Genomic DNA, 18,003 nt, shown 5'->3' on the forward strand with positions numbered 1-18,003 from the left:
GATGAAATCTGAGAGTATTCTGTCCCTCCATTGACAGTCTACGCAACTACTTTGACGCTTCACAAAAGTTCATGAAGAGATCGTAAAACTAATCCATATGAATGGAGCGGTTAGACCAAACTTTATGAAGAGGCTCAATTGGTTTATATGATGAACGGTTTAATTTAGGCTTTATTTTATTTTTGGGTGAACTATCCCTTTAAGTTTCAAAGATAGTTTACAATGCATCCACCCTCTTGGCTATGACAAGATAATCCAAAACTACGGGAAGATCAACCAACTGATTTTAACAAGTCTTGGCCACTGATATAAATTACCTTATATTCCTCTACATTTCCCTCTGCATACTCATTGATTTATTAAAATAATTTGATGATTCTGCATATCTGCTGAAGATCACTTGTCCCTATAGGCTTGACACGTCTATCTGATACCGATATAAACTTGCATTTTAGCTCTGAGCAGTGAATACAGGACAAACCAGACCAGACTGACAGTTCCAACAACTTACTTCAGTAAAACCAAGATACGAGTTGCCAAAAAAATAAAAAATAAAGACATTTCACATTGTCTTGTGTGGCGAATTAAAGTGGTCAAACTTTAGCTTTATTTGTTTAGTGAACACACTCTCTGTTCCTCTGATGTGATCAGCAAACAAATATTCGAACATTTCACACTTGTAATTTCGAATAAAAATTCTAACTTTCTATACTAACACATTTAAAATAGAAAAATTCTAAGATTCCAACATTCTATATAATTATTAATTCACATATTCTAACATTTAAAAAGAGCCAGATGCCGCAACTTTTGCTTCCCACAGGGTTTAAACACAGAGCCAAACGGGTTTCTTAATCCATCCATACAAATCAAAGCATTACATATTCCACCCTGAAAGCATGTCAGTTCAGATATGAAACATGAATTTGTTAAAGCAATCCACCGTTTTGAGCAGTGCAGATCAGCCCATCTGGCCTGATCCACGCTGCCATGATCCCTTCGCATGGACAGATTCTTAAACTTACGCACACCAATACAATCTTTGCCTCGTGTTATAAAAATTACGTGACAGTTTGAGTTTGCGCCTATTCTTACCTTCTCAGCTGTCGTAGAAAAAAATATATCCAAGCCCGACTTTAATTTTGTTCTATAGACAGCTTTCTACAGCAGCACTCCCTGATCGCGCGAACGTTCCCTATGCCTTGCCTCACTCAACTTGTCCGAGACTCGCCGGAAGCCACGCCTGGTTTTGTTTTCTCCGCCCCACAAAAAACGTGATTAGATAAATGGGCAATGAGTGGCGTCAAAGATCACCAATCACAAAACATTTTAATCTTAGCCCTGCCCATTTAGAGCATAAACAGGTATGAACTTCAGTGTGGACGACGTGACTGCGATTACTAGAAGAACCAGTTTAGCGTTGAGGACGTCATACATTTAGTGAACATTAAGTTACGTCGATTAGCAAGTCGATAGTATGGTAGTGTAACACAATGAGCTCTAAACACAAGGAATGTTGGATAGTCATTTGGCTTTTTTTCCATATGTTGAGGTTGATTTTCCTATATTGAAATTACCACAAGATGGCACCATTGTGCTGGAATACACATTATTGCTGCATATAGATAGATAGATAGATAGATAGATAGATAGATAGATAGATAGATAGATAGATAGATAGATAGATAGATAGATAGATAGATAGATAGATAGATAGATAGATAGATAGATAGATAGATAGATAGATAGATAGATAGATAGATAGATAGATAGATAGATAGATAGATAGATAGATAGATAGATAGATAGATAGATAGATAGATAGATAGATAGATAGATAGATAGAGACAGACATACAGATATAGATAGATAGATAGATAGATAGATAGATAGATAGATAGATAGATAGATAGATAGATAGATAGATAGATAGATAGATAGATAGATAGATAGATAGATAGATAGATAGATAGATAGATAGATAGATAGATAGATAGATAGATGAAAGGACGGATGGACGGACAGACAGATAGATAGATAGATAGATAGATAGATAGATAGATAGATAGATAGATAGATAGATAGATAGATAGATAGATAGATAGATAGATAGATAGATAGATAGATAGATAGATAGATAGATAGATAGATAGATAGATGAAAGGACGGATGGACGGACAGACAGACAGACAGATAGATAGATAGATAGATAGATAGATAGATAGATAGATAGATAGATAGATAGATAGATAGATAGATAGATAGATAGATAGATAGATAGATAGATAGATAGATAGATAGATAGATAGATAGATGAAAGGACGGATGGACGGACAGACAGACAGATAGATAGATAGATAGATAGATAGATAGATAGATAGATAGATGAAAGGACGGATGGACGGACAGACAGACAGACAGATAGATAGATAGATAGATAGATAGATAGATAGATAGATAGATAGATAGATAGATAGATAGATAGATAGATAGATAGATAGATAGATAGATAGATAGATAGATAGATAGATAGATAGATAGATAGATAGATAGATAGATAGATAGATAGATAGATAGATAGATAGATAGATAGATAGATAGATAGATAGATAGATAGATAGATAGATAGATAGATAGATAGATAGATGAAAGGACGGATGGACGGACAGACAGACAGATAGATAGATAGATAGATAGATAGATAGACAGACAGACAGACAGACAGACAGACAGACAGACAGACAGACAGACAGACAGACAGACAGACAGACAGACAGACAGACAGATAGACAGACAGATAGATAGATAGATAGATAGATAGATAGATAGATAGATAGATAGATAGATAGATAGATAGATAGATAGATAGATAGATAGATAGATAGATAGATAGATAGATAGATAGATAGATAGATAGATAGATAGATAGATAGATAGATAGATAGATAGATAGATAGATAGATAGATAGATAGATAGATAGATAGATAGATAGATAGATAGATGAAAGGACGGATGGACGGACAGACAGACAGATAGATAGACAGACAGATAGATAGATAGATAGATAGATAGATAGATAGATAGATAGATAGATAGATAGATAGATAGATAGATAGATAGATAGATAGATAGATAGATAGATAGATAGATAGATAGATAGATAGATAGAAGATAGATAGATAGATAGATAGATAGATAGATAGATAGATAGATAGATAGATAGATAGATAGATAGATAGATAGATAGATAGATAGATAGATAGATAGATAGATAGATAGATAGATAGATAGATAGATAGATGAAAGGACGGATGGACGGACAGATAGATAGATAGATAGATAGATAGATAGATAGATAGATAGATAGATAGATAGATAGATAGATAGATAGATAGATAGATAGATAGATAGATAGATAGATAGATAGATAGATAGATAGATAGATAGATAGATAGATAGATAGATAGATAGATAGATAGATAGATAGAGACAGACATACAGATATAGATAGATAGATAGATAGATAGATAGATAGATAGATAGATAGATAGATAGATAGATAGATAGATAGATAGATAGATAGATAGATAGATAGATAGATAGATAGATAGATAGATAGATAGATAGATAGATAGATAGATAGATAGATAGATAGATAGATAGATAGATAGATAGATAGATAGATAGATAGATAGATAGATAGATAGATAGATAGATAGATAGATAGATAGATAGATAGATAGATAGATAGATGAAAGGACGGATGGACGGACAGACAGATAGATAGATAGATAGATAGATAGATAGATAGATAGATAGATAGATAGATAGATAGATAGATAGATAGATAGATAGATAGATAGATAGATAGATAGATAGATAGATAGATAGATAGATAGATAGATAGATAGATAGATAGATAGATAGATAGATAGATAGATAGATAGATAGATAGATAGATGAAAGGACGGATGGACGGACAGACAGACAGACAGATAGATAGATAGATAGATAGATAGATAGATAGATAGATAGATAGATAGATAGATAGATAGATAGATAGATAGATAGATAGATAGATAGATAGATAGATAGATAGATAGATAGATAGATAGATAGATAGATAGATAGATAGATGAAAGGACGGATGGACGGACAGACAGACAGATAGATAGATAGATAGATAGATAGATAGATAGATAGATAGATGAAAGGACGGATGGACGGACAGACAGACAGACAGATAGATAGATAGATAGATAGATAGATAGATAGATAGATAGATAGATAGATAGATAGATAGATAGATAGATAGATAGATAGATAGATAGATAGATAGATAGATAGATAGATAGATAGATAGATAGATAGATAGATAGATAGATAGATAGATAGATAGATAGATAGATAGATAGATAGATAGATAGATGAAAGGACGGATGGACGGACAGACAGACAGATAGATAGATAGATAGATAGATAGATAGACAGACAGACAGACAGACAGACAGACAGACAGACAGACAGACAGACAGACAGACAGACAGACAGACAGACAGACAGACAGATAGACAGACAGATAGATAGATAGATAGATAGATAGATAGATAGATAGATAGATAGATAGATAGATAGATAGATAGATAGATAGATAGATAGATAGATAGATAGATAGATAGATAGATAGATAGATAGATAGATAGATAGATAGATAGATAGATAGATAGATAGATAGATAGATAGATAGATAGATAGATAGATAGATGAAAGGACGGATGGACGGACAGACAGACAGATAGATAGACAGACAGATAGATAGATAGATAGATAGATAGATAGATAGATAGATAGATAGATAGATAGATAGATAGATAGATAGATAGATAGATAGATAGATAGATAGATAGATAGATAGATAGAAGATAGATAGATAGATAGATAGATAGATAGATAGATAGATAGATAGATAGATAGATAGATAGATAGATAGATAGATAGATAGATAGATAGATAGATAGATAGATAGATAGATAGATAGATAGATGAAAGGACGGATGGACGGACAGATAGATAGATAGATAGATAGATAGATAGATAGATAGATAGATAGATAGATAGATAGATAGATAGATAGATAGATAGATAGATAGATAGATAGATAGATAGATAGATAGATAGATAGATAGATAGATAGATAGATAGATAGATAGATAGATAGATAGATAGATAGATAGAGACAGACATACAGATATAGATAGATAGATAGATAGATAGATAGATAGATAGATAGATAGATAGATAGATAGATAGATAGATAGATAGATAGATAGATAGATAGATAGATAGATAGATAGATAGATAGATAGATAGATAGATAGATAGATAGATAGATAGATAGATAGATAGATAGATAGATAGATAGATAGATAGATAGATAGATAGATAGATAGATAGATAGATAGATAGATAGATAGATAGATAGATAGATAGATGAAAGGACGGATGGACGGACAGACAGATAGATAGATAGATAGATAGATAGATAGATAGATAGATAGATAGATAGATAGATAGATAGATAGATAGATAGATAGATAGATAGATAGATAGATAGATAGATAGATAGATAGATAGATAGATAGATAGATAGATAGATAGATAGATAGATAGATGAAAGGACGGATGGACGGACAGACAGACAGACAGATAGATAGATAGATAGATAGATAGATAGATAGATAGATAGATAGATAGATAGATAGATAGATAGATAGATAGATAGATAGATAGATAGATAGATAGATAGATAGATAGATAGATAGATAGATAGATAGATAGATAGATAGATAGATAGATAGATAGATGAAAGGACGGATGGACGGACAGACAGACAGATAGATAGATAGATAGATAGATAGATAGATAGATAGATAGATGAAAGGACGGATGGACGGACAGACAGACAGACAGATAGATAGATAGATAGATAGATAGATAGATAGATAGATAGATAGATAGATAGATAGATAGATAGATAGATAGATAGATAGATAGATAGATAGATAGATAGATAGATAGATAGATAGATAGATAGATAGATAGATAGATAGATAGATAGATAGATAGATAGATAGATAGATAGATAGATAGATAGATAGATGTCTACCTTTTCTCACTGAAGGTTTTCTCTCTAGTGCATTGTCAGGTGATTTCTTTGGTGTATCAAATGCTGCTTTCATCTGTGATACTTTCACAGACTGTGTTGGATCTAAGGTCAGATCAACCCGGGCATCAGCTGGCTTGGTCCACTCCTTCATCTTCTTCTGCAACTCAATAGTTTCCTTTATCATATCTGAAACATGTCTTTTCTGTGCACCCTGCTGTGGTTCCATGATGGTGTTCAGGTCGCTTTTTATTGCGTGCTTCTGGTCAAGCTGGCTTAAATGTTTCTCCTCTGACATGTGAAAATGTGCTTGTGTCGACAGCTTGTTCTGCTCTTTATCTCGTTTCTCGTTAGCTTGCATACTTATTAGGTTGCACATGGAGGAGGAATGTTGCACATCTTGTGCAGCAGATGTGTTTGCTGTGCTGTCTGCTAATGCAGTTCCTGCAATGCAACCATCCTGGACCTGATCGCAAACGTCTGTCTGGCTTACAACGGAATGGTTTGATGCATTTGTTAAAATATTCAAAAAACATTGCTCTTGGAGTGGAGAAGAACCAGACAGAGTGACTTCTGTTTTCTTGTCCATGCCTAGCCTGTCATCTATGGGACTTGAAGCGGTCTCAGGACCAGCAATGAGCTCAGAGATGGAACTATTTGCAGATGTTTCCTTACACACGTCCTTTTTTGAGCTGATGGTATTCTGATTAGACTTGCTGACCATGTCTCTCTCTGATGATGTCATGTGGCCCGGTGCTAATCGCTGCTGTTTAGTGGCATCTTCTACATCAATCACTGCACTTAAAGAAGAGTTACTTTCTGGATCCATCCTACATGTAGTATCCTTCACCGTCTCTGGAAGGGTTTGTATCACTGCATGTGGACTCTTTTCAGCAAGAAACCCCTCTAGACTTATCTCTGTGTGTACTTTGGCCTTTGCTGAAAGAGGGGAATCCTTTTTTTCAACTTTTTGCATAACTTGAACATCCGATTTAGAAGGGGGGTATGGATCAGAGAATGCAATACATTTCTCATCTTCATAGCTTTGTAGCAAGGGTTGGTTTTCACCCAGCATACTTGCACTGGCAATATTAGATATCACAAAACAACCCTCTTCCGTTTCTGTTCCACGCAGAGAACGATCTTTTATCTGGGTTTTCTTTGCATGGGAACGATAGAGACCCTTTGAAGCAGATTCCAGATTTTCTCTTTCTTCAGTCTCTCTTATGCCATCTTTATTTTTATGACCTCCAGCGGGTGATCTCTCAAGTGAAGGTTCCTTTGTCCTAAGACTCTCCAAGTCTGACACATTAAATTGCCTTTCTTTCTGAAGCTCATCCTGTGTGAATTGGCCTGCAGATATTTGTCGATGGCTCTCAGCGTGACCCTGAGGTGACTTGGATGCCACTTCTAAGGGGCTGAGGTCCTCTGGGCTCTGCGCTCGTTCTAGTCTCACAGTTCTGTTTTGTAAATCCGCACCTGCCAGCGATGAACTAGTAAATCTGGTCTCTATGACATCATCTGTTGGCCGACACCATGTAACGTTTTCTCCAGCTCCGAAGACATTTTTCATTGACCGCCCCTGGGTTTCAACGTTCTTCTGGGAACAATGTTCAGCATTTGGGGTTTCTTTTACAACCTTATCTAAATTCTCTGACGGCTTCTCCCGTATTCCTTCTTTGACTTGCTGAATTGCCTCAGTAATGTCCTTTGATGTCTCCATTTGTGAGTTCATCACGGGGTTTGATGTGCTGGGCTTGTTTAACAGCCTCTTGTTTTGTGATTCAATCATGCTGGTCTTCAACTCTACGTTTTCGGTAATGACCAAAGCTTTGTCTTGAACCGTAAAGTGAACGTTGGTGTTGGCGTCCCTACCACATGGTTTTGAAATGTCCTTCCTTTCCATAATCTCCGAAGTAGGCCCTGTATTTGTTAGGCTGATATCACAGGCAGCATCAAAATCTAGTTTCCCATCCTCTTCCTGGCACTTTAGCTTGTCGTCATCTCCACAAACAGATTCCATTTCGTCCTTTACATATGAAGCACACTTCTTAGTCCTGTTTTCTCCTTCGTGAGCACTTTCAACTTTGCTTTTACCGGGAAAGTTACACCCAAGGTTTTCCTGATGTTCTAGATAGTCTTCTAGCATACTCTCCAAGTCTTTTCTCTCGTGATCAGGTTCACCAGCCTTCCATGTGCCTTGCAGGCAGCTGTCAGACTGTGTGATTTCATTCAGCTGCTGTGGAGCCAGAGATTCAGCCCTGCCTTCCTCACTATTCTTTCTTCCTCCCACTTTCTCGCCATCACCTCCCTCCACAACCCCCGCATCCGTGGGAGCACACACCTTATCATGAGAATCCAAACTGTGCTCTGGTGTAGGTGATGGTGACTCCCTGCCTGGGCCTCCATCCAACCTTCCACCGGCTGCTTTCTCCTCTTCTGTCCCGACATCATGAGTCTCAATGGTTGGATTTCCTTCCTCTGTTGCCCCCCCAGGGTCTGGGCTTGGTCCCTTTTCCTCTGGTCCTGCAGAGCTGTTGTCCTGCACTGGCTCCCCCTCCTTGCCCTGGTTTTGTCCCATTCTGTGGAAAAAAAGGAGAGAGAGAGAGATTTTATTAGCAGTATATTGTGGCGGACCACAAGATGTTGATGATGGCATGACTCTGGCATGCAGGTTATGCCAGTGTTTATCTAAAATTCTCCCACACTTTCACTCCCCTGTACACAGTTTTATGCTCACTAACTGTCTCTTTCACCTTTCTGCCTCTACTTGTCATTTCAGTTGAGCTCATTCCTGTAAATCACTAGATTTTATCCTGTTATCTTATTTTATGGCAATGAAAGGCTCTTTGTCTCTTGTATTAACTGCTCATTGGTTTAAAATGGTAGATGAAGTACACAAATCTTGTACTTAAATTAAAATGCAGATGCTCTGCTGAAATATTGCCAGTAGAAATAACAGCACTCCTTTTAAATTTTCACTTGACAAACTTTTCACTTTTGAATACTAAAGTAAGTTAATCGTTTTTCCAACTACTTGATATACTATGGAAGTCCATTTCTGCTATGTGAGAAAAATTATTAAATCACTGAATCATAATTTCAAACATATGTAAAGTAAGTGCGTGTAAACCCCACTCCCCTGGCCTCAAGAGGCACACTGGTGACTCACGCTAGAGACTGCAGTCTTTAGCATCCTTGTTAGCGTGCCCACCCTCGATGGCAGAGACCCCGGATTGAGTCCTGCTCAGAGCGGGTTGAGTACCGGTTACATTTGGTGCTATGACCCGGGTGGGACTGAGGTTTTAGGGGGCTAAGTGTAACGTAGGCCAGTAAGAGCTGTGCATGTAAACCTCACTCCCCTGATCTCAAAAGGCGCTTGAGTCCTGCTCGGAGCAGGTCGAGCAATACTGATTACATTTGGTGCCATGACCTGGATGAGTCTAAGGTTTTAGGGTGCTGAGTGTAACATATAGGCCAGTAAGAGCTGTGCATGTAAACCTCACTCCCCTGATCTCAAAAGGTGCGTTAGCAGCCTCCATGCTAGAGACCCCGGTTCGAGTCCTGCTCGGAGCGGGTCGAGTAGGACCGGTTACATTTGGTGCCATGACCCTGGTGGGACTGAGGTTTCGGGGGCTGATTTTAACGTAGGCAAGTAAGAGCTGTGCGTGTAAACCTCACTCCCCTGATCTCAAAAGGCACTAGCAGATGCAGTCTTTAGCATATTTGTTAGCATGCCCGCCCTCCACGCCAAAGACCCCGGTTTGAGTCCTGCTCGGAGCAGGTCGAGAAGGACTGATTACATTTGTTGCCATGACCTGGATGGGACTGAGGTTTTAGGGGGCTGAGTGTAACATATAGGCCAGTAAGAGCGGTGCATGTAAACCTCACTCCCCTGATCTCAAAAGGTGCGTTAGCAGCCTCCATCCAAGAGACCCCGGTTTGAGTCCTGCTCGGAGCGGGTCGAGTAGGACCAGTTACATTTGGTGCCGTGACCCAGGTGGGACTGAGGTTTAGTGGGCTGAGTTTAACGTAGGCAAGTAAGAGCTGTGCGTGTAAACCTCACTCCCCTGATCTCAAAAGGTACGTTAGCGGCCTCACCGCTAGAGAACCCGGTTTGAGTTCGGAGCGGGTCGAGTAGGACTAGTTACATTTGGTGCCATGACCCAAGTGGGACTGAGGTTTAGGGGGCTGAGTGTATAGGCCAGTAAGAGCTGTGCGTTTAAACCTCACTCCCCTGGCTTCAAGAGGTGCGTTAGCAACAGTGTCTTTGTTAGCGCCCACCTCACACGCCAGAGGCCGGTTCGAGTCCCGCTCGGAGCGGTTCGAGTAGGACCGGTTAAACATACATACTCATAATTATTAGACAAAAAAATCGAAATTATGACATGCTAACTAATAATTATGACTTTTTTTCAGAATTATGATTTACCAAAGCACTGAGCTTAAAACGTTAGTTCACCCAAAAATGAAAATTCTGTCATTAATTACTTACCCACTCTCTTTTTATTACGGTACACTCTCAAGACCTATAAAAGGTACTAAAGACGTTGTTACAAAGTCCATCTCACTACAGTGGTTCTACAATAACTTTATGAAGCGACGAGAATAGTTTTTGTGCGCAAAAAAAACCTAAATAACGACTTATATAGTGATGACCGATTTCAAAATAATGCATCATGAAGCTTCAAAGCGTTATGAATCAGCGAGTCGAATCATGATTCGGATCGCGTGTCAAACCGCCAAACTGCTGAAATTACGTGACTTTGGCGATTCAAACCGCTGAATCGACTCACTGATTCATAATGCTTCGAAGCTTCATGATGCCTTGTTTTGAAATCGGTCATCATGATATAAGTCGTTATTTAGGGTTTTTATGCGCACAAAAACTATTCTCGCCGATTCATAAAGTTATTGTAGAACCACTGTAATGAGATGGACTTTGTAACGACGTCTTTAGTACCTTTTATGGGTCTTGAGAGTGTAAAGTGCATTTTGCCAATGGAGGCCTTTCTGAGCGATCGGATTTCAACTAAAATATCTTAATTTGTGTTCCGAAGATGAACAGAGGTCTTACGGGTGTCGAACGACATGAGGGTAAGTAATTAATTACATAATTTTCATTTTTGGGTGAACTAACCCTTTAAGTACATTAGAGCTCGGTATGGCATTGTCATGAATTATGAGGATTCAGCACATTCAGGCTTTGAGGATCTTTTTTTCATGATGTGAACTAGTTTTTATTTCTCTGAGAGAAATGGATAATATTTTATTTGCTCATTTTAAATGAAACAAGACCAGTTCAGTTGCTTGATAATGAGACTTGTCGACAATTGAATTCACAACTGAATCGTTCAGTGCATTTTGTGAATCGCATCGAAAAGAAGTGATTCATTCACAAATGGATATCAAGTCTCTTCACAGTTCTTAACTTTTTCACTTCAAATTAAAAGTTTCCAAACATTAAAATCCTTTTTCTATATAGTTTTTTTTTTTAAACAATGAAATACTTAAGCAGTGTATGACAGAGTAAAATGATCATTATTATTCACCATTGTGAAAAACTAACCAAATGAAACAGCAGAGTGTATTTTAACCTTGACTTTGGTGGGAACAGTGTTTCTTTCCTCAGTGTCTTGTGACTACAGCATATCTAAGCAGCCATTGACTGTTCATGCTTGTCCCGTTACATGAACTGTACTGTCAGCAAGACCACATTAGAGTCACAAGATTTTGCAGGAGCTCTTCAGTAAAACACAGAAAAATCTACCAATCCATCCATCCATCCATTATATAATGCTTTGTCCAGTATATTTAAAGCAGTACATTTTAAAATTAAAAGGGATCTGAAAGTTTTCAGAAAAAGAGTGCCATTTGGCTTCTCGCAGTCACTGCTGACAGCAATGTTGAGAAGATGAGTGCGTCAGGCAATTCAATCCCAAGACGCACATTGGTCATAATCCTGCACTCTGTCACACATCATTTAAAGGGCTTACAGGCTCATGAAAGCCACTGATGAAATTTTACTTTGGGTCACACTTCCTATCTAGTTCCTGCCTGCACATCTCCAAAAAAATCTCTGATTCCTCTTCTCATCTGTCTCTCTTCCTGACCCAAATGCAGCATGAACATAATAGAGAAGAAATTGTCATTTTTGTCAGCAAGGACACTTTAAATTGATCAAAAGTGACAATAAAGACATGAAAGTAACAAATGATTTTTATTTTAAATAAATGCTTTTCTTTTGAACTTTCTGTTCATCAATGAATCCTGAAAAATGTATTATTGTTTACAGAAAAATTATGCAACAACTTTTTTTATTTTTGTTAAATAATATTTCACAGTATTGCTGTTTTACTGTATTTTTTTTGATCAATTAAATGCAACCTTGGTGAGCATAAGAGACTTCTTTCAAAAACATTTTTAAAAAAAAATCTTACCAACCCTAAACTTTTGAGCAGTAGTGTGTGTTTTACATTTACTCATTTAGCAGACGCTTTTATCCAAAGCGACTTACAACTGAGGAATACAGGATGCGATCCATCACAAAAAGTGCCTTGTTGCACATTGCAGTAAGCTAGATCAATATATTAATATTATATTTATAAATGCTGGATGGTTTGTGTTGCTAAACGGCATACAATTAATTTGAAAACATATTGTATGAAGGAGAAAATATTGTATTACTCCACAATAATTAGTTTTCTGTCTATAAATGTTTTTTAAAATTGCTTATTTCTCTGGATTTAAACATTCCTTGAAACATCTGGGATAATGTAAGTAGTAAGGACACAAGTCAAAAAAATATATAACACTGTTCTAGTAGTTTTTGGATATTTTAATCCAAAAATCTTACATATTGTGCCTTTAAGCATCCTGCTAATTTAATATTTATGAGGACACACATGCACGGCACACAAATGGAACACATTTTTTGAGAAAGAGCTACTTAAATTTTAAGTGCAGCTAAAGGAGTATCTTTCGTGTTCATCTGCTTCACTCTCTAGTTCTTGACAGCCCTCACAAACACATTACCAGGAACTCACATGCAGAACTGGAGGCTTCCTTGTCATATGACATAGTTCAGCAAAGTTGAAACGTGGCTACACAGACGTTTTCAATTCTGTCCTGGGACAGACTAGAATAGACAATTGATTTGCTCACAAAGCCATTGCATTGTCTCATTGCTCAATATTAAAAGCTCTTTTTTTTTTTTACTCCCTCTCATTTTTAATCTTTGTAAGATCTTTTGTTCATAAATCAGATGGTTATTGTTAAATGGGATGGTAGCATTAATCATTTATCAAACTTTTACCAGTCCATTTTCCTCATTTACTTCTCTGTAAAGCGCTTGCGGACACCGACAGGATTCCCTACAAGGCCATCTCATCTTAAACCTCCACAACTGCTCCATTGTGCTGCATCCGTCACCCTGACACTTAAGGCAAGTCACTTGATTTCCTTGTGGCTCGCTGCCTCTCCCATGTATGCAGAATCGAAAAAGGACTGAAAAACAACTATATGAAACATCTCTTCACTGTCTCAGAAAATGTATTGTCTCAATCAACAAGTGTTTAAATCAAAATCCGAGCAACTTCTCCAGCTCAATGGACGGCACACACGGAATCGACTTCTATGCTAACAAGTTGTCTTAAGTAAAGAAGTGGATTCTCACCGATACTCCCGTGACTGCACCGTAACTCCAGGACAAGACCACTCTTTGTTGGATGGATGGATGTTCTGGCTGAGTTCTGCTGGGAAATGGGCTTTTATTACTCTCGTGATGTCACAGAGACATTTGCCTAATGCAGTAGGTTAGTCCTGTCCCAGTGTAGAAGCACAACAACTTTCAGATTCAGTAAGATATTTAAAGAACAGTTGACATTTTTGCCATCATTTACTCACCTGGTATGATCTGCTTTCTACTGTGCAACACAAAAGGAGACGTTTAGCAGAATGTTCACACTGCTATTTTCCATAACATGAAAGTGGATGGAGACCAGGAAGGCGAAAAAAGCACCATAAAAATATGACTTGGAAATTGGAAGTCTTTGTTCCTACACTGTATGAAATTATTTTTCGAAGATGTCAATAAAACAGATACTAGATTTTCAAAAAAATCTGTTTCTTTGTAATTGTGAAATTTACTAGCAATTTCTATGTGAAAAATGTATTCTACATTGTATTTTTTCATTGCATTCTTCCAGTGTAGGTTTGTTGACATCGAATTATGTCAATGCAAACGTGAAAATGGGCATATTCAAATTACATGAATGAGAATTGACGGATATGTGAAAATGTCTTTCATTGAACGACGACTTCAATTTGGGTCCATTTCTCACACAAGATCCTGTTTGAAGCTTGACAGCCCTTGATATGGAAAAGAACAATGTGAAAATCCTACCTAACAGCTCATTTTGTGTTCCACGAAAAAGAAAGAAAGACATGAGGGTGAGTAAATGATGACAGAATTTAAATTTTTGGGTGAACTGTGCCTTTAATGAAATGTCTGCCGTATTATTATTATTATTATTATTATTATTAACAGCTGATCTGTCACAGTCCTAGGGCTTTCATTTTATTATTTCTCAAAGCAAAGGCATAAAAACATGACATCACCATTCTCCTCTTTTATCCCACAGCAGGTTTACTGAGCTGTTATCTGTACGGTTTATATCCTCTTACAGTTAATGTGTCAACTTCATAGGCAGTCTCAGTTTTTAAGAATCACTCCCTCTGTGTTTAATTCAGTTCTTTGTATTTACAGATGAAATTGTTCAGGGAACTTTTTAAAGCTACACTCCTTTGATCAAAGCCTACACACATTCCACCAAAGGTGCAACGATACAAAGTAACAGTGAGTCTGGCGGCAGTAACCGTAAAGACAACTACAGTGGACCTCTACTGTAAATGCTGATAGTCATTGTACAGAGATACAGGACGTGAGGAGAGCATTGTATCAGTGTGGTACCGCTCTATCAGTATTACAGCCGTCCGTGTACCAGTCTCCATGGGCAAAGTTTAGTGAAGGTTTCCTGCTTTAATTCACAAGCTATGAAGGGGAGTAGATACTGTGATTGCATAGAGAGATACTGACTAACGTTTGCACGCAAAGAAGCTGCAAATACGAGGGAACAAAGCCTTATAAATCTTCCTGTTATGCGACTGGTCACTATGGCAATGATCATAACAGGATGCTCTCGCTTTCTCTTAGATAATAAAGGAGAAATGACTTCAGCACACAGTTCACCAGACACTGAGATTGAACGAGAGAGAACAGGCCACACAGAAGTGGAATTTGAGGCTGCTGTGGAAGAACCTGGTGACTCCTTCTGAAAGACCATCAGGTTATATTTACAGGGCCCAAAAAAAGGGTTCTATATCACTTGGCACTAAAAAGTGGTTCTTCGTCGTAATCATAGAGGAACCACTTTTGGTGCTATATAGCACCATATCGTAACATGTTCTGTATATGGTAGCGGTGCTATATAGCACCTTAGCAAAAGGACCGATGAAGAACCGATGAAGAACCATTGAAGCACCAAAATTGGTGCTACTCAACACTTAAAAAGGTTCCCCTATGATTACGAGCCAAGAACCACTTTTAGTGCCATATAGAACCTTTTTTTTAGAGTGTATGAATGTCACTGCATTATACAGTATAATAAAATATCGAACCAAGTGGCAATTAAAATAAATAAATAGTTTTTTTAATGTTCTATTCATCTATAACAATAAAAAAATGTATCATGGTTTTTGCAAAAATATTGAGCAACAAATCATCATATTGGAATGATTTATGAAGGATCCCGAGACATGAAGACTGGAGTAATGATGCGGAAAATTCTGCTTTGCATTCACAGTAATAAATTACATTTTAAAATATATTAACCTCCACATACGAGGACATTATATTTTAGTGAATTTCTCTGACACCATACATACCAGGACTTAAAACATGTTTATCAGGCATTTTGGAAAGATATTACATATCAATATTCCTATAGAATATTGATATTGATATGAAAGAATAAATAATTTTTTCTTTTACATGTTGCTTCAAGAACACATTATATGCAAATTAGATCCAGTGTATACTGTCCATACATTGCGTTGAATGGGAAAACCCATGTATGGCCATTTTACCCACATATTGCTTGTTGCAAGCAAAACGGTATATCAATTCATTCTGTTATATCTAATATAACATAGTTGAGAATCATCTTTAAATCGTTTTTAAAAAATCCTAAAACCTAAAAATTGATTGGAGAATGAAAAAAATCCTACTGTTTTTGCCTATAGCCTACTAGCTACATGTCATTTCATGTCATTCTATTTTTTAAACAACTGAGTCCTGGTGTCCACTTACAAGGACATAGCATAACATATGAATGTAATGACATGGAAAAAATACTAAATTCCAAAAACTTTTTCCTTATGAGGTTAAAATAGAGGGAAACAAAATAAAAAAAAAATCTTCTGTATTTTTGGTCAGATAAATGCAGCCTTGGTGAGCACAAGCACACCTTGAAGTTTTTTTGGTTTCAAAAGATAAAACAACACACAGGCCAACTTTCTGTTTACCGAACTAACATTACCGAATGAAATGTCGACCCAGGAAGAGGAAATGACTGTGAAGCTTTTGGGGGTGTTGGAGGTTGGACTCGATCTACTCTTTAGATCCTAGATCATCGTTCTGAATTCTGAATCCCATTCAGACGTAGGCTTTGACAAAAACGCGGTTTTCTCAGCTTTTTGCTCAAAAGTGTTGTTATGCAGAGGGTCTGTTCTTCCTTTTGATATAGTGCATGTTCAGGCCTATTTCTACAAAAAAATATTCTGGGGGCCATGAAAAGTTTGGTGAAAATTATCGAAAATGGCTGGCAAATTAAAATAAAAAACGCTGGCGGGGAAAGAGTTCTCAGTCTGGATCAAAACACAGGTGAAAAAAAGCAGAAAACTGCCATAGCAGCATATGCAGCAGGTGAATGTGTAAAATAACGCTACCATCAACATTAAACAGCATATAAATCAAAACTGCCAAACATTACCGAATGAAATGTCGACACAGGAAGAGGAAACGACTGTGAACCTTTGGGGGAGTCGATGGACTCGATCCACTGTGTTTTGATCATCGTTCTGAATCCGATCCAGACGTAAAACGTGATTTTCTCAGCTTTTTGCTCAAAGTGTTGAAAAACATAATGCATTAAGTTAGAATGTTCGTTTTTGTCAAATTATCTGTTCATTATTTGATATATTGCATGTTCAGATATTTCTACAAATATATTCTGGGGGCCATTAAAGTTTTGTTGCTGGCGGGGAAACAGTTAAATGTGATAAAAGTGTCCAAATACTTGTTAGGGACACTTACTTACCTTATTAATAACTAAAGCATGAATACTAACATACATAAAATCATGATATTTATCTCCATCCTTCGGTCATAAATTACAATGAACATGTCTGCTTCCTCACTGATTTGTCCACTATCATAACTTTACTTCTTTACAAAAGACCGGTTATAAAGTACCAGCTTCATTTCGTCCCTATATCAACAAGGAAAATTAAATGTGATGACCGAAAATGTACGCTTATTAAGAGAAGACTTGAAGGTCAGTCACTCTGTCTTACAACCTCAAAGCCTGACGTCATGCGCGCAAGGAGGTTGCATAAGCCGGCTTTTCTTTGTTTTGTTCTTTCCCATTTTTGTCCAATGTGGGATTGTTTCACTGTGCAAGAACGGTTGAACTTGTTTTATATGTACTTTTGTTGGAAATGTATTTCTAAAAGATGTGTTAGCGCTATTGTAATTTTTCTTAAAATATATTTGTAAAAA

General features: G+C 37.0%; 1 protein-coding gene across 3 annotated transcripts in view; it reads right to left on the minus strand.

The window, feature by feature from the left end:
* coro1ca (coronin, actin binding protein, 1Ca) overlaps window positions 1-13,900 on the minus strand; it is a 74,877-nt gene extending 60,977 nt beyond the window's left edge. The window contains exons 1-2 of one of the 3 annotated variants that reach the window (XM_079816190.1): window positions 13,840-13,900; window positions 6,168-8,746 (exon numbers count right to left, since the gene is read on the minus strand). In XM_079816190.1, the coding sequence (XP_079672316.1) occupies window positions 6,168-8,745 (2,578 nt within the window). In that variant the 5' untranslated portion in view covers window position 8,746; window positions 13,840-13,900. Of the gene's footprint in view, window positions 1-1,095; window positions 1,230-6,167; window positions 8,747-13,839 lie in introns of those variants that run through there. The other 2 variants (XM_079816193.1, XM_079816191.1) reach the window with 2 other exon arrangements.
* Window positions 13,901-18,003: the final 4,103 nt, after the last annotated feature.

This window comes from Gobio gobio, assembly GCF_949357685.1.
Source record: "Gobio gobio genome assembly, chromosome: 4".
Classification (NCBI taxonomy): Eukaryota; Metazoa; Chordata; class Actinopteri; order Cypriniformes; family Gobionidae; genus Gobio; species Gobio gobio.